Source organism: Fundulus heteroclitus, chromosome 2 (assembly GCF_011125445.2).
Source record: "Fundulus heteroclitus isolate FHET01 chromosome 2, MU-UCD_Fhet_4.1, whole genome shotgun sequence".
Taxonomy (NCBI): domain Eukaryota; kingdom Metazoa; phylum Chordata; class Actinopteri; order Cyprinodontiformes; family Fundulidae; genus Fundulus; species Fundulus heteroclitus.
The window spans coordinates 22,734,920-22,759,551 of record NC_046362.1 but is presented as its reverse complement, the minus strand read 5'-3'; the positions used below and the strand labels follow the sequence as shown (position 1 = coordinate 22,759,551).

The 24,632-nt window shown below is 38.8% G+C and overlaps 1 protein-coding gene across 3 annotated transcripts; it reads right to left on the bottom strand.

The window, feature by feature from the left end:
- Nucleotides 1-3,495: 3,495 nt before the first annotated feature.
- Nucleotides 3,496-24,600, bottom strand: kras (v-Ki-ras2 Kirsten rat sarcoma viral oncogene homolog). Of its 3 annotated transcripts, none has more exons than XM_021323349.2 (6): nt 24,512-24,600; nt 16,965-17,082; nt 16,061-16,239; nt 12,691-12,850; nt 9,023-9,147; nt 5,499-5,584 (listed from the first exon to the last, which is right to left on the bottom strand). In XM_021323349.2, the coding sequence occupies exons 2-5, from the start codon at nt 17,073-17,075 to the stop codon at nt 9,028-9,030; spliced, it is 570 nt and encodes a 189-aa protein (XP_021179024.1). In that variant the 5' UTR covers nt 17,076-17,082; nt 24,512-24,600; the 3' UTR covers nt 5,499-5,584; nt 9,023-9,027. The 3 variants fall into 3 exon arrangements, with proteins under 3 accessions (XP_012731524.1, XP_021179024.1, XP_012731523.1); XM_012876069.3 differs by lacking the exon at nt 24,512-24,600 and adding an exon at nt 23,899-24,415; XM_012876070.3 differs by lacking the exons at nt 9,023-9,147; nt 24,512-24,600 and adding an exon at nt 23,899-24,405 and having other exon boundaries at nt 3,496-5,584.
- Between the last annotated feature and the right edge of the window lie 32 nt (nt 24,601-24,632).

The following is a 24,632-nucleotide window of genomic DNA, read 5'->3' as shown; positions in this document are numbered from 1 at the left end:
ACATCCCCCTTTACAAAATATGACTAAACAAGCACATCCCTCTGCACACAATCCGGCAGGATTGAAGCCGGAGGGCAAATTCTGTCACTGGGGCAGTAAATAAGCATGAAACTTTTTAGGAAAATATGCCTGCACGGTGTCATGTTGACCTCGGGTTACACCCCGCATTGAAAGGCTTTGGTATGTCCAAAACCCTGGAAGCATGCTGTCAAGTTGGGATGTTTTTCTTAGACGTTTTGTCTCTTTGTTGGTTGGATTTTCAATATCAGACACAAACCCGATGACTGGAAAGGGCAAAAAGGGAGAAGAAAAAAAGGTTTTATTCATGCATCAGCACCAACATGTATGTTATCTTTTTTGCACTGCTGAATGAATATTTGCAAAAGCGCTTTAAGTATTACCTAAAACGTGATCATCTTTGTGAGGGAGGACAGGCGAACTGAACCAAACAGGCCTTAGGGAAGGCGTACAGATATGGAAAAAGTAGAAGCCAGGATCTACACATTCATGTGAGAGCCAACTAAATTTCTTTCAAGTTCACAGCCTTGTATTAACATTCTGATCCAACCGGGAAGGAAACAAAAAAATCCATAGCTTCTCCTTCAGAGTCATGAATTAACCCTAGCAGCTGCATTAAACATCTTCGGAGTTGTTTATTGCGTTGTTGAAATCTGAACAGGAATAAATGAGCTTGGGAAGTTCTGCGTACTTGATTTAAAGCCGGTCCAAATCAGACACGTTAATGATGGTCCTGAGTCGCCCTTTGATGTCCCTGATAAAAGAATCACAGAGATTTTGCAAAGGAATAATCACTTTCAAATGTCCTTCAATCACAATGGCTGCTGTCTTTGAGGATTTCTTGGCCATCAGTGTATGAAAAATACTAGTTTCTGCATATTATAAAATCCCACTTTGCTTTTAATAAGGAAAACATTTGGCAATTAAACATGTCCCCCTAATCGGGGGATTTTGTTTTTCTTCTTTTATCTCATCAGAGGTCAGAGCAAGAACTATAAGCACCGTGCTGCTCTGACGAGTTCAGACCATGGGTCTGCAACCTGTGGCTCTGCAGCCACCCTGTGATGACTCTTAACAGGTTGGACCAAAAATGATATCCTTCTTATTGAACATTTGGACTGAAATCTCAGCAGCAGAAGAACACCAATGGGGAAAAGGAGCAGTTCCTTTGTCATTTTATAACATCTGGCTCAAAACTCTGCTTGCACAGTATGTTTCCCTTCAAATAAGTCTTTCTCATCTCTTGGACAGCCTTAATTTGAACTTTTATAGTGTTTTTGCATTTCCAAGTGTCTTCTCTAGGAATGTTCATTCTTTTCCTATGGGTGTTTTTGATTTGTGTCTGTGTGTTATGTGTGTCTTGATTGATTTTATTTCTTTAGACCTTTCAATTCTTTTTTTTCCATTTTTGATAAAAAAATGTTATAGGTTCCTATGTTTTACCCATCTATCCATATCAGTTCTTCCTTTGATTCCTTCTACTTCCCTACAGCTTTCAATCTTACATCTGTGTAATCTATAAATCTTCTGTTTATACTCTATATTTGGTAAAATATAAAAATTTGACCTAAAATGTGTAGAGAACCTCTAAAAACTAAACTCGCCTTATTCTTTTTCCAGTTAAGCTCTCTAAAGTCCATATTCGTGAAAGTCACTGATTATCTTAAAGATTCAATTGTTGTTGTTTTTTTTTTTTTTTTTTTTTGTTTCCTAAAGGTTGAGAAGCTTTTTTTTTTATTTGCCATAGACAAGTTCAGCAAGAATGAGAGTAAAGATGGTTGTATGGATTGCAAAGGGTCATGACCCCTGCTCCAGGCTGACACTGAAGAACTCGCTTTAGGGAAAGTTATTGGTCTCTAATTACGTCATCTATTAGAACAATAATTCTATAAAAATGTTTTTGTTAGTGTTTTTAATTCACCATATTCTAAAACAAGATAAACTTCATAGAGATGTTTAAACTTTATTAGAACTGTAAATCGTTGCAACCAAAACCGACTGATCCACTTTCTAAACACGCCGCAATCTTGCAGGTCTGCAGGGCAAAGGGTTGTGGGTGGGGTCAATTGTCGAGGTTGCTGGACAGGTCACCAATCTATCACAGGGTAACAGAGACCATCACACTCACGCATGAACACACTGACAGCTAAGGTTAGATTCAAAGGGGCCAAACCTAAAAAATGGACGTAGGTTTTAGACTGTGTGGTGCAGTGTGCACAGAAAGATAAAAGTATACAGAATGTACACAGAAAGGCAGGGATTTTAACCCGGTACCTCATCAACGAAACAGTGCTACAACTACTGTGCCACTTTACAATAAAAACTCAAAACTAATCCTTCACCATACTTCCTCTGCATTGATCTGGGGGTTCACAAGCCTTTCACCTGACAAACCGATCAACCATGTTTAGGACAGGCTTGTTTTAGGAAAATGAAAAACCATGACCATGCTGTGAATGGTCTCATTTCAGCAGTAGATAAAGAGCACCGCCTGCTGGGCAAAATAGATATGAGCTTAGGGAGAAACAAGCACATGCCTCTCTGTTGAAGTTTGTTTCATAATTTTATTTATTTATTACTTATTTGCTGTTTGGTTTTGATAAAAAAAAGGCATCTGCAGCTGTTTGATACACTTATCTTTTTGATAAGGCAGCAATGAATAAGCCATTAAGCCTCTAGCCTCTGCTAGCCATCTGTGTTTTTGAAACAATTCTAGTGGTTATATTGAATGTGGAATGTAATTTCCCAAGCTTGGATTTGTTCCTCAGTCATTCATACATACATACATACATACAGAGTTTCCACTCTATAAAGCTTCAGAATGATTTCATGTAGCAGGCCCTTAGTGTTGACATTCTAGATTTAAATTATTAATCAAAACCAAAACAAAAAAAGTTTAAAGTGTGGCGATTTTTGGCCAGTGGGAGGTTTGTTTTCTCTCTGCTCATAAAGATGTATTAAAAAATAGAAATCTTAGTAAATATTGACATATAGTTGATTATGTTGAAAAAAAATTAGATTGGAAGGGTTCTGGTATTTAAAAAAACAACCCAACTCATTTGTAATGTTAAAATTCTAACTGAATGAAATTTTGGGTTTTGCGAGAAAACCGAGGAACTGATCTGCTTATGTAAATAAATATTTTAATCTATAATAATTTAATTGCATTTTGGGAATGCAGAGGGTTCCAACATGTCATGTAAAAACTCCCAAACTTTCCAGCATCACCTTTCTACAGTTGTCAGTCCTTTATGTTCATGAAAAAATGGGGGAAAAAATAATTTACAACAGAATTTTCTACAGTGGGCAGGCTATAAATATGGAGTCTGACAAAAAACAAAGGAAGGACAAGAAGGAGATGAGGAAACAAAGACAAGGAAGTAAGGAGGGCACAAGGATATGCAGCCATCTTTGCTTCTGAACAAGCTGAAAGCATGATAATGTTGAACAAAATGACAGGATTGAGACAGAAGAAACTTGGTTTCTGTTTACTTTGTTCTTTATTACACATTAAATAGGAGTGGTAAGATTCATGGCAAAAAAAAAAGAGACCTTTTTGAGATCAGATCACCACTTTACGTAGCCCCCCACAACAGGTACGCTGTAAAGTGGTCATTCACTCCCCTCTGCAGACCTGGACCCAGACACACTCTCCAGTCACAAACACATAGCGGAGTGGAACTCCATTAAAGCAACATTCATTAAAGACACACCAAACGAAACGAAGCACAATTTACAAAACATGAAACCTTTCGGTATCACAACTATACAAAGGTTGTTAAAATACGATCCAGGTATAAATGATACAGTTCAGAAATCAGCTGTTGGCACGCAATAAAAGGAGGAACATCATAAACATTACAGTAAAACTAAATTTAAAATGGTCCTTATGAAGTGGACCTTGTTATTAAAATTGCATCAGGCATGTATCTACTTCATGGGAAAATAAGTAATAATAGTAGGGTCAAAATGAATCCCAAAAGCAAAATCCCATTTTTCTGTGACGAAAATCCTCTCACCCTTAAAACTATAATTTGTGCATTTCTTAGGTACAACTCAGGACAAAATAAATGTCTAAACATAGCACCTAAAGTAACAATAAAAGGCAAATAAAACGCTCAGTCTGTAAATACGACGAAGATGATGCGGGCTGACCTGAGAGAAACTAGGATTAATTGTTTGGGTTAACTCAAGACATTTATGTCTAAAAAACCTATTTCATGGCAATTTGTGCCTCATTTTAAAAACATCCGTTCCAATTATTAAGAGGCGGCCAATTTCAAACACGTCTCCTAAACCTGTTGTTAACAACCTCTGGGACCGCAGTCAAATAGTCCTTATAGCTTTCAAAAAAAAAAAAAAAAAAAAAGTTTCTACTCTGCTACCAAAACAAAAAAACTTTTTACATCTAAGCAAACAGTGAAAATGTAAAATCTTCTGCTTGGGGCATTGAGACGGTTTACAATTAGAACCGAAATGATTTGCTTCTTTTTTTTTTGTAAGGATCTTATTGAACAAAGCATAAAAACAGTCAACATTTGTTAAAAATCATAGTGGATCTTTTAACATTTCATTAGAAAAAGAATTAATTTTGACAAAAAGAAATTCTTAAAACGCATTTTTTATTAAAAACCTGAACATTAGAGTCTGAGTTCCTCGTTGCTGGCTCCTAAATGCATCAACCAGAGGCGGTTTGTAATCCCCATGTCATTAAGGACACAATGCATGCAAGGGAAAAACATAAAACAAAGGGGGGAAAAAAAACCCATCTTTTCTCATTTAGGCATGAAATCACTCCCCACACAACACAAAACAATGACAACTTTCAAATTAATTCATTAATGGCTAACTAGGGTATTAAACACTTGGAACAAAAAAAAAAGGATTACGAGTCTTAATGCATACTTATCAGTGACAAAACTAATTGTTAGCAAAAGGTCAGCGATGGGGAAATTCCACAGTGGCAGGGACATTTGGACCTCACTGGGCCGTGTTGATCCTTCCTCATCTGCTTTATCTACACAACCGGGATGAATTCTCATTCTTTGGCATCCCATACAACCCCAGGTGGTGGCATTTCGGCAAAAAAACATTTGAATCATAATAGATTTTTTTTTTTTGTCAAATATAATTGGTAACACAGTTTCCTCCTGGTTGGGCAGCAATGTGAGACATCTACATAATTGTTATATTTTTGTAAAAAAAGAAAAAAAAATTAAATCTGGCTAATCTGGTTCTTAAAAGTCAGCATCTGGCACTACACTGAAAATGAAGCTTATTGATGTCCGAATGAAAGAATCAAGATGGGTTTAGTATTTATTAAGGAAAGCTCTAATGGAAAAAAAAAAAAAGGCTAATAATTTAGTGTAATGTACAAAATGTTATTACTTTGAACTGTTCAACATTTTTTTTTTGTTTTAGTCTGTCTTGAAAAAGGGGGGGTGATTATTCACATGAGTATACACTTTGTCTTGGACTTCTTTTTCTTCTTTTTGCCCTCCTTGCTCATCTTCTCCTTATGCTTTCGGATTTCTCGGACTAACGTGTAAAAGGCATCATCGACGCCCTGGAAAGAGAGGGAAAAAACAACAACAATTGGGTCATATTTAGAAAGTTTAAAGTGCAGAGTCCGACGATGATGATGATGAATCTTGCAAATGTATGTGTTTCCCTTAAACTTTTATATTTTATCCAGATTACAACCACAGACGTAAGTGCACTTATTGGGACAGAACAACAATGTAGCATTATAACATTTGATTCAAGTGGAATATAAATGGTTTTCACAAATAAAAACCTTGAAAGTGTAGCTTGTATTTCTATTCAGCTCCATTGAACCAATGCTTTGTAGAATGACCTTTAGCTGCATTTACAGCTCTTTTTTTTTTCCTGGAACTTTGCACATCTAGAGACTGAATGTTATTGTCTTGTCTTCTTTACAAAATAGGTCAAGCTCAGTCAAATCAGACGGAGAACACTGAGAACATATAGACTGTCGTCATAGATTCTCAATTTGATTTACGTCTGGACTTTGACTGGGCACCAAAATCTCTCTGATCTAGACCATCCCCTAGTAGCTCTTGCTGTTTGTTCAGAGCAGTCGTCCTGCTGGACGGTGAACCTCCGCCCTAGTTTCATGTCCTCTGCAAACCTCCATCAGGTTTATTTCTATTTTTTCTCCTGGATTTTGTGGCAGTTTCCCGAAGAGCAACCCCACAGCATGATGCTGCCACCACCAAGTCTCACGTTAGGGTGGTGTGTTTAGGGTGTCGTGGAGCGTAGGCTCACAGAAAGTCTTTTAGGTTTGATCGGACCAGAACACCTCCTTCCACATGTTTACAGTCAGGGTCTATTTGATGGAGACAACTGGAATAAAGACTTCTTTTGGCTTTTGTCTCATCACTCTTCCATAAAGCCCAGTTTGTGGACTGCAGTAGCCATGATGCGGATGGATTCCCCCACCTGGGCAGTGGATCTTGTGACCGTTTCATCTTTCCATTTTCAGATGATGGATTTGTGGAGGGGGCTGCACAGTGTCGCAGGGTAGCACTGCTGCCTTGCAGCAAGTAGGTCCTTGGTTCGAGTCTACCGTGGGTCTTTCTGCATGGAGTTTGCATGTTCTCCCTGTGCATGTGTGGAGTCTTTCTCCCACATGACTGTTGGGTTAATTGGTCTCTCTAAATTCTCTTTAGGTGTGAGTGTGTGTGTGAATGGTTGTCCTGTTTGTCTCTGTGTTGCCCTGCGACAGACTGGCGACCTGTCCAGGGTGAACCCCGCCTCTCGCCCAGTGAACGCTGGAGATAGGCACCAGAACCTTTGCGACCCCATGAGGGATAAGGATGGATGGATTTGTGGAGTTCACGAGTAATAGTTGTCCCATCAGCAGATTCTCACTCCTGAGCGATGGGTCTCTACTGCTCCTCCTGCTTCTTCTCTGCCCGATGCTCCAACATTGCCCATCAGCTTATGATGGCCAGGTCCTGGTAGGTTAGAGGTCGTGTCATTTTCATTCCCCTCTCTGATTAATGCTGCTCCTCAGGGAGATGCCCAAAGCTGCGGATGTTGTTAAGTAATCCAACTCTACTGCTCCACAACTTTATCCCTGGTCTTCATGGTACCATTAGTGCACTAACATTCTCTAACAAACCAGATGCCTCGACAGAACGACCGGATTTGTACTGGGATGAAATTACATAAAGTAAAAGCAGTTGCCCAACTGTACGGTATTTTTTTTTATGCTGTAAACTTGCTCTTTGCTGCTGGTACTCCTGAATTTCCCCACTGTGGGACAATAAAAGGATTTTTATTTCCTACTGTGAGGGCAGCCGGTTGCACTGGATTTCGTTTAGGGGGTATCAAGAGTAACAGGGGGTGAATAAAATGCAAGCCACTCTTCATAGTTATATTTGCAAACCATTGTTCATTTTCCTTTGGTTTAACAATTGTGGGTCGATTTGTTTTGCCCCGTAACATAAAGTCTGTTGTTGTAATCTAAACGCATGTGAAAAGGTTTAGGGGATGTGAATACTTGTGCCAGGTAAGGTCAACGTTTAAGGGAAAGAAAAAAAAAAGAGCTGGAATGCAGATTTAAAGTGTATTGTAAAGTAAAAGCCACCTCAGTTGCCACTGTCAGCAGTAGCTGCAGTTGGGCAAGCTGTTCAGATTTAAGGCTTACAAATTTGATATTAGCAATACTTTCCCCGCATATCATTCAACCAGCTGATATTTACTTTAACAATTTAAACAGCTCATTAGCGTTGAACCATCATGTGTGAACTGAAAGATGTTATTAAACCCCAGGAGTTCCATTCTCAGCTTTCCTTCTCGATCATTACGGAGGTGAAAAGAGAGTTTTTAGTTCTTGTTTTCTTTAAATGCAGCTTCTCTCTGCTGATCCCACATTGTCAGAAGTGTGAGCACAGAACAGATGCTGTACAAAATGTGACCATCTCCGAGAAAAGAGAAAAAAAAAAAAAAAGCCTGTTGATTGAGAGAAGCTTAGCAGCTCAGGTTGTTACAAAAAAAAGGAGCCAGACAATAACAAACCTAAAAACAAAAATGGAGGCACTCCCTCCTATCTGTGAGAGACCACACATTCTTTGGCAATAACAAATATGACAGTTTATTAAATCACGTCAAGCATTTCAGCATGATTTAGTCCCGCATCCACCGTAACGTCCTCATTAACCAGCCCAAACCGCCGCGCTCGTCTCCCTCTGAGCCCATTTGGACACTTTCACACTGGATGTTCAGTCTCATCTTATGAATGAGTTTTACCTTCACATGAGCACCGAGCACAGCTTCCTCATCCAATCCAAATGCCGTCATTTGTCTCTGATTTATGGAAACAGGATTTTACTGAAGCATTTTCCTTTCCTCGTGAAAATGCAAGAGTAAATTGCTAGATGGGTTTGAAACAGGGATGCACGACAGAGCTGCGTTAACATCTGTATCGGCCGATATTCAATTTTTTAAAAAAACAGCCCGGTAAGTAAAACCGGGCCGATATCAACTACAGTTTATTTACGTGTTCATGTTAGTGTTTCAGGAGGGGGAGGGGGGTGGCCATGTGCCAATAATAGTGATGCAGCAAAGGATTGTGGGATGTTTAACTGAAGCAGAGAAGCAATGTCAGAGTTTTTTCAGTGTTGGAAGGGTAAGGAAATATATATATAATTTCAGTAAATATTGCCCAAACCAGCAATATTAATATCAAATATCAGGCCAAACGTTCATATTTGTGCATCCCTGGATTTAAAGGACTGCAGCTGGAGGGAATCGGGTTGAACTCAGTGTGAAAATGGCCTTTGATAATAATCACATACGATGCAAACAGACACTGAAAGAAAAGAAAAATCAGCCTCTTGTTAGAGTGTCACCACAGCCCTCATAGAAACCAGCAGTTAAAGCTTTGAGAACACACGAAGCGTCACCGGTCACCAGCTCCTCCACGATTTCTCCCACTGACACAAACAGAGCTGGTGGGCGCGCGGCTTACACTTACCCCTCTCACATCACAACACACTTTTTAAGCGGGATACACTTCGGAGTCTTTTCTTCCTTGCAGATCTTTTTGACCCGGTACAGCCTGATCTCCCGTACCAGAGTGTAAAAGGCATCTTCCACTCTCTGCATAACGAGACACAACTTTCCTCAATGCAGAGGAAGGCAGGGCAACAACACTGTATGGAAGCATGTGTTACAAACTACAGACACAAAGGAGAGAAACCAACAACTTTGTCCGTTTCGTGTAGGGTGCAGCGTGTTGTATTGTTTGTCTTGCAAATCATTCTTTGATTATGAATAAGTCACCTTCTGCAGGCTTGGAAAGCAGCGATTAATTCAAATATCAGCAGAGATGGAAAAAAAAAAAAAGAAAACTCAACTTGTTCAAAATGGTCATATTCTGATTATCAAATAACTACATTGTGTCAGGTTTATAATTTTGCCTTTTTTTGAAGAATGGATGCACTGGTTGCAGTTTTCTAGACCAAATATCATGCTTGAAAATGTGAGCATTAAACTATAGGCAGCATACTATAACATAATATCAGTGCAATACGCATATCACAACAGCACTGGTTGGTACTTGTAAGTTAGTGTATTCTAAGGGTTATGAATGTGCATGTTTTTTACCGCTGATGTTGAACAGATGTTTACACTCTGGGAACAAAAAAAAAAACCAACGCCGCCCAAAATGCTAAATATGTCATAGTGATGGAAGCACAGAGGAGAAAGCGAGAATAAGAACATCTCTGATACGGTCATCGCAATATTTGCCAATATAATTGCCATCACAAGATTTTCTCATATCGAACAGAAACAAACACTGACATGCCAACAAATGATTAAAATTATTTCCCACTGAATGTCTACAAAAAGCATCTCCTAGATGTTGAGCAGAAGTATTTTTATGAGTAAAGCCAAAAAAAATAAAATTGCAGGATATTTCCATTAAAACTCACATTGAATCTTCCTTGAATTTTTTTCAACACGTCTGAAATGCACCACTAGTTTAAGTCATGTTAAAAACATCATGTAACATTGTTCAATATATTTTTTTTAACGGGTACATTTCCCTTCCTTTTCACATTTCAATCATCCGGTTGTGCTCTATATAAAGTGAAATGCTTTGGTCTGAATTCCTCATTATTGTTGCCCTGCAGCTCCTCTTTTGCCCTTGTTCTCAGGTTTGTCTGTCTCTTTAAATGGAAACAAGTCAGAAATATTAAAAATCCACTTTCCAAGCCTGTAGAAGCTGAATTAATGATTCCAGTGCTCAACCAGAACTAGTGCTTTTTAGAGAATTTCCACTGGAAATGAACAGCTCTGACACTGAAGAAGCTGTTCATCTTTGGCACTAAGGCTATAAACCAGCTTTTATCAGCAAAGAGCTTTTAAAAACACCAACTGTGCTTTAAGAGTCCTTTATTAATGCAACAGATGACATTAGTTTGTTTGCATGGACGAAAAGAAAGATTTTATAACCAACTATTTTTAAAAACGATTATGATTTAAATATCAGACCCAAGACAGAGTTAATAAATGTGTTTTAACCTATTAACTAACTTGGATACATAACGTACTAATTTCAGCAAGACAAATGTACCTTTGTCAGCCAATAAATAATACAAGCTTGTTTTTAATGTATTTGGGTGAAACTACAACAAATCATCTTCAGTGGCAGATTTAATTGATTTTTGAAAGTTACTAAATGTTCTTCCCAAAGAGACTTTTGATGATTTTTCATTTTGTACTTTAATCTGAATTCAATGAGCTCTGAATTTCTCAGCCATAACCACACTCACGCAACACATTTCTCCAAAGCAGTCCTGCAAAAAGCTGTGACAGAAAATTGTGTCATTTTTAAGACATAATTGTAATTTAGTATGGAGTTTTAAAGACTAAACTTAAGATAATTATATTTAGGATGTTTTAAGACCTTACAGAAAAACTCTAAAATAAAGTCCACTGCCATAATTTCCAGAAATCCAGGACACAGCAGGAGGAAAAAGCCTTTAAAGGAAGAGAGGCTCTAAGGTTACGTTCACACTGCAGGTCTTGATGCTCGATTACGATTTTTTGCTGAAAATCAGATTTATTTATTTTTTCTAGGTGGCTGTTCAGACTACTATTAAATGTGACCGCCATCATACTTCTGTCCGAGAGGTCCGAGACCGCAAAGCGACCCGCATGCGCAGGTAACAGAAGGAGCGTCAAAGAGCAGCGCACTGTTTACGGAAGTAACAATGAATTGTTTTTAAAAGTCTTCAATAAAGTTTTCTTTAAGAAAGAAAAACCCTCAAAATTAAAAAAAAACAGGGCTACCGGCTTTTGTCTCTCCTTGCTATTATTAGAAAGCTGTTGAGCAATAGCAGCCGACAATATTAACACCACATGTTGCCTTTCCTTTTTGTGCTGTTTAATGAATGTTTTAGGTGTTTAAACCTGACACCACATCATAGCAAGATGAAGGTAAGAAGAAAGCAGCACAGCCATTAAATATGGTAGCTTATGGAGCGCTGACTGCTACTGCTGGGTGTGGGTGTGTAATGCGAGACAGGAGAGTGGCCTAAAAGACGAATAAAACGCGACATGATGGGGGGGAGGGGGGATTGGAATTGGACCGTTCACATTGCCGTAAAAAAGAAGGATATGGGCAAAAAGATCGGTTTTGGGTCTTGTTTCCCCGCAGTGTGAACGTAGCCTAAATGTGGCTGCAAAAATCCCAAACAGTTTTTTTTTTCTTCATAAAAACAATTAAGAGCTGGCTCTAGCATCAGTTCTAGCTTTGCACTGGAATCTCTAGTGGAAAACCAATTTGAGTTTTATAAAAATAAAATAAAAAATGAGTGCATGCATTAGCTTTTATTATTTGGTGTGTTGTGCAAATCATAACATCGTTTTCCAGAAAAGTCAAATGAAAGTATCTGTAACCTCCCAAACTTCTGGAGAAAGAGACAGAAGCCTGTTGGAAACAACACCGTGGGGACAGAAATTACCGACACATACAGGTAGAGATGGGTGACCAAGGCACGCAGAAATTATTCAAGTCGACATTAATTTCCCCCCCACCACAAGGAACCGTGATTCAGCCCAGGTCAGAGACCAGGAAAAATGTGTTTCTAGATCACTCCATCAGCCAGCCGGTTTCCTAAGGCCATGCTCACAACACACACACCACCTGGACAGCGAATCTTCCAACACCCAGTCGCAGTGACCAGTAAGCAGAATCATTAACCCTCCGAGTGATTACTGACAGTTTGTCCTTTCATGCAGACACCTTGACACAAATTAACTGATTTGCTGATTATTATTACGGGGGGGGCCGTTGCAGGTGGTCCTAATGACGATATAATTTCACATATCCATGACCAAGTGGCATGCAATGATCCCATTATCTCCCATAAATAAAAAATTCAATTAACCAAAAAAGGATTTAATGAGGCTTGAAACATTAGCTGGTAAATTTCCCAGCAACATCATTATGAAAAGACCATTAGAGACAGAGAAAGGGACACAAACCAACACCACCACATGATAAAGTCACATTTCGTTACCAAATTTGTCAAATGTTTGAACATCTGATACAACTGGATTGTGATGATTCATGTGAATGTAATAAATTTGAGTTGCGGTGGAATCCTACGGCAGCCCTGGGCGGACACTTACCTGTCTTGTTTTGGCTGAGGTCTCAATAAAGGGAATGCCGTAGGTGCGCGCTAAGTCCTGAGCCTGCTTTGTATCCACCGTTCGGGACGGGAGGTCGCACTTGTTGCCAACCAACACCATGGGGACGTCCTCTGAGTCCTTCACCCGCTTGATTTGTTCTCTGGAAGAAAAGAAAAAAAAAAAAAACATATGGCTAATATTTAGTTTTAGGACTGAAAAATAACTGGAAAATATGACATTAAGGCATTTCTTATATATCAATTTCCCTTCTATTGTACAAAGTCACCACCACTACTTCCAAGTGTTAGCATCTACGTCATGCGGATCTGGGGCATTTTAAAGTCCCCACTAATAGACAAATATGTTCCAGGTAAGGGTTTGAACGCATGACACCTAAAATAAGAGCGTCTAGACTATATTTCATCAAATATCTTGCAATTTCAATATTGCTCTCGTTGACACTACAATGGTAATTGCAATCTAATACATTTTACTTTTTCTACTGTATTTTTTGAACTATAAGCCGCATTTAAAATTATTACATTTTTCTCAAAAATTGATAGTGTGCCTTATTATCGTACTGGTTGTGCTTACTGGCCGATTTTATGTGGTACAATGTGCTGAAAAATCTGTTAAAATGTGTAAATACGACTTTGGTAAACGACAAAGCCGCTCAATGGATATTCGGGGCATTACGGTACACTGCATCACTACCTGATTGCCACTATAACAGGACCCTTGAGTAGTCTGCAAAACTGCCTGACTAATGTCTAAAATAGAGTATGTGCTAGCAACAATAAACCTAGTAATCCACCTTATAGTCCGAAAAATATGGTACGTTAAAGAGGGGTTGGACTCATTACTAGTGGTTGAGTTATGAAGAAATTACATCGGAAGCATCTTAGATAAAAACTAAACAAGACTGAAAAAAAAAACATTAAAAAGACAGCATCTCACTTCAATGATGCAAAATTTATGCTTGTAAAACTTTATACAACTATGTATATTTATAATACAATAACCATGTACTGTGAGAACAAATATCCGACATAAGAAAAAATACTGTACAGTTAAAAATCTAAAACTCAAATATTAAGGAAGTGAGCAACTGAGTAGGGTTGATAAAAAAAGATGGGGGAAAAAAACACCAACAGACAAGTGACAAGAATGAAAGAAATGCAAAAAGAGTGGAGACTATAAAAAACACCTATTGGGTTTCCAGGGAGCAGCAAAAGTTATAAAGTCTAACAGCTGCTGGGAGGAAGGATCTGTGATAACGCTCCTTTGTGCATTTAGGATGCATCAGTCTGCCGCTGAAGAAGAACTCCAGCTCTGCTACAGCTTCATGCATGGAGTGGCAGACGTTGTCCAACAGTGATGTTATTTTTGTCACAGTCCTTCACTTTTCCACCGAGTTGAAGACAGAGTTGACCTTCCTGATGAATTTATCTAATCACTTCCTCTCATCTGTAGATAAGCTACTGCTCCAACAAACTACACCACAGAAGATGGCTGATGTTCCATCAGAGTCAAACAAAAAGGTCTTCAGGGACACCTTCTGCACCCCAGAAGATCTTTGTCTCCTTAGCAGGTAGAGTTTGCTTTGACCCTTCCTGTAAAGTGCATGAGAGTAAACTGAGCATCATTAGTCTAGAACAGTTTTTTTTCTAGATCCATGACCATCGCACCATTTTATAAGAAAATGAACTATGTGGGTTTTTTTTTTTTACCACTCTGGGTCTTTGACAATTATAGTGCAGTCAAGCGTGTTTCAGTAGGTTTGGATTCAAAAAGTTGAGAGGAAATTCAACCTAAGCCGTCACATGGATTATAAGATACATGTATGAATGTATAAAGCATTAAACTGAACCATAAGTCATAGCGCGGTAAAACACTGACTACACCAGTACTTCTCAAATAATGAAGCTTGGCTTCACTGCGAGTACAGTGGGAAACATGGAAAGAATGGTTTGTTTACCGTGTCTAAAAATGTTGGTAGCGGACAGCTGGAAGCCAAACAAATTAAAGGCGTCACTTAAAGATATTACACCCCAATAACGCTGATGAGCCGCTTGGGTTTTTCAGCGACAATGTGCTGAATATAGCCAACATTCATCCCACTTTGTGTATACTACTTCAGTAAACCAGCGAGCTTTGTTGCTTTTATATAAAAAGGTGGCGTACCAAATTGCTCTGGGAAAAAATTTAAAAACACAATAGTAGAGGAGCTGATACTGACTGCAGCATTAGACATGGTTTCTGTCTTGCTGGATGATGCAACTGGTGCAAAAATAAAAACTATCCCTCTGTCCAATGATACCGCCGCCCAACGTGTAAATGACATTGCTAACGATCTTTAAGAAAAGCTGGTTGAGAATCTCAAAGAAATATTTTGCCTTAGAATTTGATAAAGCAACAACAAAGCCTTTATTGCTTATGTATGTTGTGATATGGAAAGATTTCTGTGTGAGGATGTACTTTTTGGTAAATATGTCAGTATGAACATATTTACAGCAAGTATGAAGTCGCAGTGAAATTTAGTTTATGTTTTGCAAGCACTTTAATACTCTTGATTTTTTTCTTTTAGATACCAAAAAAAACAATGTTAATGAAGTTATTCTTTGTTGTAAGTATATCTTTGTTTCTTTTTATTATTTTGTTTTCTTCAATGGTAATAAGGATACAATGTTATGCAGAGGTGTGGCCTACTTGCATTATAAGTACATCCAACACAATTTTTATAAGTCTCGCAAGAATTTTGTGGACAAATCATACTATTTACAGTCACGGTAGACAGAGTTTTTTTTTTTTTTTTTTTTTTTTAAATCAGGGTTTTTTTCAGGGGAGGGGGGGGGGGGCGTGAAATGTTTTCTTCTTCCTAGAGGGTGGGACAAAAAAAATTATTGAGAAGCACTGGACTACGCCAATGACATCTTCCATTTGACTGAAAATTGTAAGTCAGAAACCATTTTTGTCACTTAGCAGAAGCAGCACTGAATGAGCCTGACTGTTAATTAGACACTGAAAAAACAAGAGAGATGGACTCTTGTAGCCATTCCTGACGGCACACTGTTGGCCTTTTCTGGTAGTTCCCTAAAGCAGCTTTAATTAGACAGAGACAACCGTTTTTGATTTTCTCGCAGGAACCAGAAACCACTTAGGATGGTTAAAGACACTTGGTGAAACTACATTTTTTATTTCCAGCACCATTAACTACAGAATAATTAATTTTATTCAAAAATAATTACAACACAACAAAAGGATTTGCTTTTCATTTCTTATACTTTGCCTACTTTGCCTAGGTTTCATCACCCAGCAGTTAGCCAGCACCAGGCCTGGAGACTGCAGTCCTTTTGGTCTCCTAACTCACCTATAATGGTGGATGTCTTCAAAGGACTTGGTGTTGTTGATGGCAAAGACACAGAGGAATCCCTCCCCTGTCCTCATGTACTGATCCCTCATGGCGCTGTACTCCTCCTGACCTGCAGTGTCCAGGATGTCCAGCAGACACGTCTCTCCATCGATTACCACTTGCTTTCTGTAGGAGTCCTGCAAGACCAAGAAGCGCAAAAAGTCCAGAAAACTGATCCAAAGTCTGGAATCATGAGAGGGCAGCATTACGCATGTTTGATTCACGACCGACGACGGCTTTCATGGTTAAATAAACAAAGACAGCGGTTATTTTAATGAATGATGACAGGTTCTAATCTAAGATCTGCCCCTCAACAGAACGCGACTTAATTACGGCCCATCTCTGGCTGGATTACTGCGCCGTCTTCTCTGGAAGAGCTCGAATTACAACAGCACTCCAGTCAGCGCCACAGTACTCCCGTTGTTCATCGCACCGATGGCCACATTCAGTCGGCGGCACCAGAAACAATTACCAGCTGCTCCCGTGAGAAGCGATAGTCTCAGATGCCATCTTGCCTCTAAGTAATCTATAGGCGTGCTCAAACCTGCCAAGGCACCTCAATAATTGATTGAAAGCATGATGAGAGCGTTCACACAGCAAAGGTTGGCACTGGGAAAAAACTGGGCAGCGAGCCAGACATGAAAAGTCATTATAAACCTGTTTAGTGTCCTTTGAAAGCTTTAAACCAGTTGAGCCTGTTGCAGATTCCCTTTTTTTTTCTTTTTTTTTTTTTGCTTCTTGTTTTGTCCCCATGTATCCAGATATATATGCAAAACTACCTGCATAGTTGGGAACTTGACTAAACATTGCAAAAACAAATGTAAAGATACAACTTTGCTTTTTTGTTTTTTTAAAACTGTACCTCAATGGTCGGGTCATATTCATCCACAAAATGATTCTGGATGAGCTGGATCGTAAGCGCGCTCTTGCCGACGCCACCAGCTCCCACCACAACCAGCTTATATTCTGTCATGATTTACCTGGAGGAGAGAAAAAAAAAAAAACATTTATTTCATTATATTTACACCAAAAACAGACAGGGAGGTATTTATTAATTCATCTGAGGCGAAAATGGATAAAGTTTTATTCTGGTCTTAAAACTATTTTACTTTCTGTCTGTCTGTCCCGTTGCCATTTGTTGTTTTTGTCTGTGACGTCAAGATTGCAGCATGAGGGGGAACAAAAAAAAAAAAAAAAGGAAAAGCATTGCTGAATCATTGGAAAATTAGATTCCACTTCACTCAGTTTCTAATGCCCATTTTAGTATTTAACAAGCAGCTTTGGGAGGAAAAAAATGAATGCAAATCACCCCCTAATAAATTGCACAGTAAAATGGTTATTCTAAATGGGAATAACTACATATGAAAAGGAATAAGTGTTGACAAAATTCTGCCAATTTAGGAACATGTAAACAGTTCTAACAATTCAAAATTGGTATAATTTACCACTCGGTTCTCCAGATATTCCTGAGTTTTATATGATTTTCTTCAACAAAATTAAAGACATTTTCACAAAACGCTGGTGTATGCTTCTGGATCAGTAGTGCGATAAAAGGCTCATCAGGAGAAACGTAAAATAGGTGAATAATATAAGCTGGAATATTGTTTAATTTATACAGAGCCCTTTCTTTTTGGAAACACTTCTCTCTTTTACAAAGAAAAAAAAATCCCCAAAAAATTGCAATTTAAAATGTTTAATGAAATCCAGCTGAGGAAACTTGGGCCTAGTTTTAAAATAAAGAACCGAAAAGATGAAAGGGCTAAAAGAAGTAAATTTAATTTGTATTACTTGCTTGTAACAACAAAAAAAGATAATGAATGATAAAAAGGTCAAGTTGCAGCAAACCAAAGATTATATATATATATATATATTTTTTTAAAAGCAATAGAGTCTGAAGACTTCAACTTTTTATCCCAGATTTATCCCGACTCAGAAAACGATGAAATAAAATTCCATGTTTCGAGTCTGCAGGAACGTGTGTCAATCGATTACAAAAACAATACCATTTTCAACATCTGAGTCATCAAACAATGTGAAGCATGCACTTAACAGACTACACATCGGAGTCCAACATACAGTTGACACAAATCTTTTGCATGAGCATTGAAATATCAATCCAGCACCCAGTTCAGTCCAGTTGTTAAGATGGCAACGGACCAATGGCAGAAACCAACCCCAGGCACAAATCGATGGCATTACATTAAAGCTCTAAAATTGACAAGCGACTGGGAAACTCTCCGCTGTCTGGCTGCTTTGTGGAGCATCCGTCAATAGAGGCAGCTGGCCTTTACAGACGTTACAGCGGAAACGGCAGAAAGCCGACACAGCAAGCAGTCAGCGCTGGACTCGACTAAATTTTAGTCACGACTTAACAGGCAAATATTAAGAAAAACACACAATTCATGGCTTCTCCCTAAAACTATCGGTAGCATGTTAGACATTTATTCTGCCGTCTAGAGAATATCTGCCACTAGGGCTGGGCTACATGGCTTAAAAATAAAATCTCAGAATTAATTTAACCAAATCCGATTTCTTTTTTTGTTTGTTTTGTTAGCTTTTATTTGCTGAAAAATTACTGAAATTATTTTTAATAACATCTCATCTTGAAGTTGACCTAAATTCAAAGCGCAACTAATTATAAGCATAAGTAGACAATAAAAATATAACAAGATATTTGCTGCTAGTGGTATTGCACATCTAAAAGCAGGCCTCACTTCACTTGTTTAGCTTCAAATTAACTTAAAATTAGTAAATTAATAAATTAAAGTGCCTCGTCTGGGGGTAAAATGGTATTCTTTGACAATACATTTTCCTAAACATATATTCAACATTGCATGTTATTAGCAAAACAATCTCCCTCTTTCAAGACTGATATAATGCAAAGTTTCATGGAAGCCCAACAGAGCGCAAGGGCCAAAAAAAAAAATATCTAAATTTTGCGAAAATTACATTTTTAGGATTGCAAAATCGATTTATCGCCCAACCCTATCTGCCACCTGCTTGGTATGCTAATATGAACGCCATCGCCTTTCATCTTTGCACTTGGTGAAAGTTGAGTAAAAAGGACAGACGGCAAAGGCACCAAATCAACAACAGAGATTTAAAAGGCCAACAAGGGTAATTCCCCCACCCCTTCATACATGTGTAATATTTTACTGTTTTATAGCAGAGTAGTTATGGTGCAAAAAGGAGTCGTCTGCCGTGGAGTATTTGGTACTGGCCAAGCGTCACTGTGAACTTAATAATATAGAAACTTCTATATTAGTCGTCAGGCCCAAACAGGCATCATAACCAGAATAAAATGGGTAAAAAAAGGGTGTAATACAAACTTAAATGCAAATGAAATCTTTTACTACTTTCTTTCTCCACAATTCATCAAAATACTCAACTACAACTAAAACAAACACTAATTTGCAACCGTCTAAGGAGCCTATGTTCTTTGTCTTTGGGGAGTGGTGACCTAGTAGTTAGAGCATTGTGCTTGTGTCCTGGAGGTTCTGGGTTCAACTCCCACAGACTGCCACTCTGGGTCCCCGAGAAAGACCCTTAACTCCAGATTGCTCCCTGGGCGCTGCAGAGTGGCAGCCCACTGCTCCCCAAGGGGATGGGTTAAATGTAGAGAACAAATTTCATTGCAATGTATGTTGCAATGACAATAAAAGATGATTATTATATATAACGTGTTTCAAATGGCAGAGTGGAGAATTAACCCAGAGCCAATTGGGAGATCACTTGATCATAAAAGATGATCCTGGTTTATTTTAGCTTTCTATAGAAAGAACATTTAATTAATTGTTATTTTATTTAACATTGGAAGCAAAACCAGAACCGTTTTTAACAAGGCCCTAATATTACATTTTGCATTTATTATAGGGCATTGAATTGGAGGGCCTCATACAGCCACAACCCAGGTTTGCTTTTTAGAATACTTAATAGCCCAAAATCCCTTGTCAAATTTTAGATGTGAACTGTTTTTAGTGTATGATTATTATTTTTTTGTAATTATGAAAATCATTTCAATATTACATTACATCTTGAAGCGGCTGGGGATCTGGAGCTAAAGATTATTAAATGAAACAAGCACAATCATAAAACATTAATGAAAACTTACAATTTTAGCCTAGATGCATTAGAAAACAGCTGAAGTTACACTACAAAAATACAAATCATAAAAGTACTTGACTAAAACAAAACAAACTGCTAAACAAACGTTTAAGGACATGGGTACAAAATGTATGAAGAGAGGTAACGGTAAAAAAATGGATTAAGACGAACTGACTCACAGCCAGTAAGTAAAGTGATTTTTGTGTCCGATAATCTTCTGTATTACATTTTTCTTCCTCCGCAACATTAAAATGTTTGCACAGGAGTGAAGTTACGATGGAAATCAATTTCCTGAAGACGGTGTCAATCAGAGGTGGTGGCCTTAGGCCAGGGGTATTGAACGTGCAGAGGTTCTCATTTTAGTTAGTCTACCGTGACGTTTGTGGAGGTATTTTACTTAGAAAAAATATAACACTTCTGCTTGACTACTTTACCCAGTTAGGGCGCTTTATACACATCTTTCACTAACCCACCTTCACTGCAGTTACTTCAATGTTCCACTAGGGGGCGCACAGTTAAACGAGGAAGTTCCGTCACTTCATTACACAAACCCATGAAAAAAAAGCATCAGCTACTCATCTACTGAGACCTACCCAGGCATTTTAAAACTAATTTAGCCAGATTGAGTCATAATTAAGGTCCCGATATGGCTGGTGTGTTATAAATCATAATCTTTTAATACGTGTACGAACAAGTATTCAGATTGACCGCCAGCAGCAAGGGGGCATGGCTTGGGCCTATGTAATCACAAGGACATTTTGTGGCTTCGGCTGCTTTTATTTTTAAGTAATCGCATCAGGGATTAGAAAATCTGATAAACTGTTTTACATTTAAGTTAGCAGACAGTGGTGTTAGTGAAAGTGTAAAGGCATTTTGTTGGGTGGCTCTTTTTTTTTTTTTTTTTTTTTTTTTTTTTATTTAATGCCAGTCCTAGGATTTTAAGTCCTTCTATTGGAATGCCAGAAAAAGTGCCAGAGTAACCAGTTTTCTCTGGCTCTGTGGTGCATGGGGTAAACAACACGCATGCCGCTACCACATAGGGCTGACCTTTTAACGTATCATTTTATCGTTATTGCAAAAATGCAATTACCGTAAGTGATAAAAACCACACTTTATGTAACCTGTCCTTGTAAAATATATTTCATAATTTTGTTTTAATATATGTAAAGTGCCTTGAAATTATGTGTTGTGAATTGCTGCCATCTAAATAAAACTGAATTGAATACATGTTACATTATTAAATTGTGTTTTTTTTTTTGTTTGTTTGTTTTTTTAAAAAGGACAGTATTTGTATTTATGGGGCTATAATAAACATGAAGTCACAGCCACAAAGTTAACAAAAAAAAAAAAAGACAACTAATTGGTAATGGTCTTTTATCATCAATTATCGTTATCACAATAGTACCACAATTTATCGCGATAAAATTTAAAGTCCATATCGCCAACCCATACTACCACACTGATTGCTGTTTTGTGAAAAAAAAAATTGTACTGTTCATTCAAAACATGGACAGACATGGTCTGGGCGATAAAAATCAAAAATTTACCAACACCAAAATTTTCGACAATAACCGACGTAATTCTGCCCATGTCGGTATTTTTAAATAGGTAAAGAAAGACTATGCTCCTGTCCCTTTAAGACCCCACGCGTACAGTCTATGGTCACATGACTCCACCCCGTCCAGTTAGAAACAAGAAGCAAAAGAAGACGGAGAGGTAGAGAAAAATGGAGGAAATTTCAAATGTTGAAGCGGCGGTAGAGCTGCTCCAGAAGGATGAGGAGCAGCTGTTAAATATGTTGCGGCCACATCTGACCTCTGGTCCAGTCGCACAATGGAGCTGTAAGTTAGTCTGATGTGTGCGTTATATCAATGACGAATGGGACTGCACACCAGAATGCTCCAGACGCCATACTTACCGGTCGGTACCGGGGAGCTGGTGTGACCCGGTTTGAGCTCTCTGAATAGGACATCAAGGAAGAGGCTCTTGTCGGGTTTTTGTCCTTTTATCGTTATCGAGGTGATTACACAATATTTCACGATATTGATTTTAGGCCCTATTGCCCAGCCCTAGTCTGGACACTAAAGGAGCTCCAGATTTTTAAGCTTATGCTGTTTTAAAACTGCAGTTATCAAGCTATGAGCAACATGGCTGTTAAGCAGCTGACTGCAGACTGGCTACCTGAGCTGATATAATAATCGGCTAATATCACGTGTAATGGTGTAAAACACAATAGTAAAAAGGTATAATATACTTAGGGCTGGACGATATAGAATAAAAGCATATTGATAAAATAGAAATCATTGATTGATATCGATAATTATCAAATTAATTCAAAATATACATTTTAAGTGCAGTCCTGGCCATTTTATGCTGTTGCTTAATGAGCTATTTTTAAATAGATGGATTCAAACAACTCTTTATTGAACCAACCTTTTACGAAAACTGTTAAAAAAGAAAAAAAGAACACGCGCTCTATGAAGGCTGATGGAGCTTTTTTCCTGGGTTTGTGATTGGTTGGGAGGATGCAATGACTGTAGTATTAACCTACATGATAGGCTAGAATGCACCGTTCTTTTATTGAACTTATTATTGAACCCTGTTTTTTTTTTTTTATATCGAACCACGCGTCTATTGATCGATATATATATCGTTATTGAATTATCGTCCAGCCCTAAATATACTACACAACGGGAGCCTTTTCTTGGAAGCTGCTGATTGAACTTTTGTTTAAGTACATTTAGCTATTAAATAACACTAAAAAAGGTCATGGATAACTATGACAGTACTAATGTTATTTTAGCTGCATTATAAGATAAGATAGTCTTTATTGATATCACAATGGAGAAATTCACTCGTCACATCGGCTCATACAAGAAGGTGCAGAGTAGGGAAGGTGCATTCAGTTATATACAGTGAGTCTTCACTGTATATAATATAATATAACAATTACTATAATATGAATAATTGTGGTTTTGTTTCAGCAACTGGATCATGTGGTAGTTTTTTGTTTTTTTAAGTATACTTTACTCAAGGTTACATTGTGGGAAACTCACACACAGACCCTTGCCTACAGTGGTCGCCCACAGCCACACAAGCTGATCAGAGGCTTTATTGATTAGCAGCCGAACAAACATGATGTGGCTTTGAAACCGAGCTGCTATATGGGCTAAATGAACCTGGGCAGCCCTGCCTGGTGTTCAGGCAGAGCCCTTTCGTAAGGTTTAAAGTCGAATGGGAACTTGATTTAAATCCTGCAGCCACTGTCAGCCTGCTAGTTAGCCTAGCACCGGAGCAGCCAGATTCCGCCCCTGGAAGCTAGCTGGCCCCGGTCTACGTAACGCCAGCCACGGCTGGTTTTAGGGTCAGGAAACGGCTACATGTCTGCCTAACGTTCCCCGGTCCGTATCATTCATTCAAAAAGGGAGGGGAAGGGGGGCCGCCATTGAGAGGCTAGCTAGCCCCGCAGTGCAGGGCCAAGCGGCAGGTCTAACTAACACTGGGCGTAGTTTGGACTAAAACATTAAAAGCGTTTTTTTTTTTTTGTTACGGCGCTGCAGCTCGCCGTTTTTTTATTACATGTCCGCCGCCCTGCGCGTGTGTGTGTGTGTCAGCGGGGGGAGGCGAACAAAAACCGGTGAAATGAGCCACACAAATGCCTACGACACGACACCGTCTCCTCCGTTCGTTACCGTTTTTTTTAGCCAGTGGAGTTCCGCGTCTGAAGCAGCGACCGAAGAAGTCAGGCAGATAATCCTCCTGTTTCACTCGATCTCCGCATTTCCTACTTCTGCTTCTCACCAAAACGCCCGCATTCCGGTCGGCTCGACGTCGTTTCGGAAGCAAGCGGGGACATGCAGACTAAACCAAAAAATATATATATATATTTAAAAAAAAAAAAAGAAAAAGGGTGGAGGAATCAATCGATTGAACTTTCCATCTGATCCAGCGTCCCTTTTTTTGGCCTAGCTGCTCTTGCTGCTGTTCGGGCTGGCCTGCTTTACGAGAATATGGGCGGATACCAAAGCAGGGCGCACTTTACCCAGAAATCATAGCAGGGAGATTTCTAACCGATCTGGGGCAAATCGGTCAACCGTGTCAGTGGCGACATGCGACCCCAACAAGGCGCTCCGCTTTGTCGCCTCTGCGTGTACCCTGCCTTTACAGGACGCAGCCAAGGCGCTACTGTGTTGTTATTTTTTTTAATTTTTTTTTTTGTTTTTTATGCGGGCCAATTACGTCCAACGTCACAATTTCATTTTATCACAATGAAACAAAAACAAAAATCAAATGCAGGTTTTCCACCTTTGTGTTGCAATGCACGCATACAATAATGCAGTCTGCTTTAGTATCATGCCCCGCGGCGATGTCACCGCTGCCACCGCGCTACTGCCTGGCTGGCTGCTGCAGTCAACAAAGCCTAGAG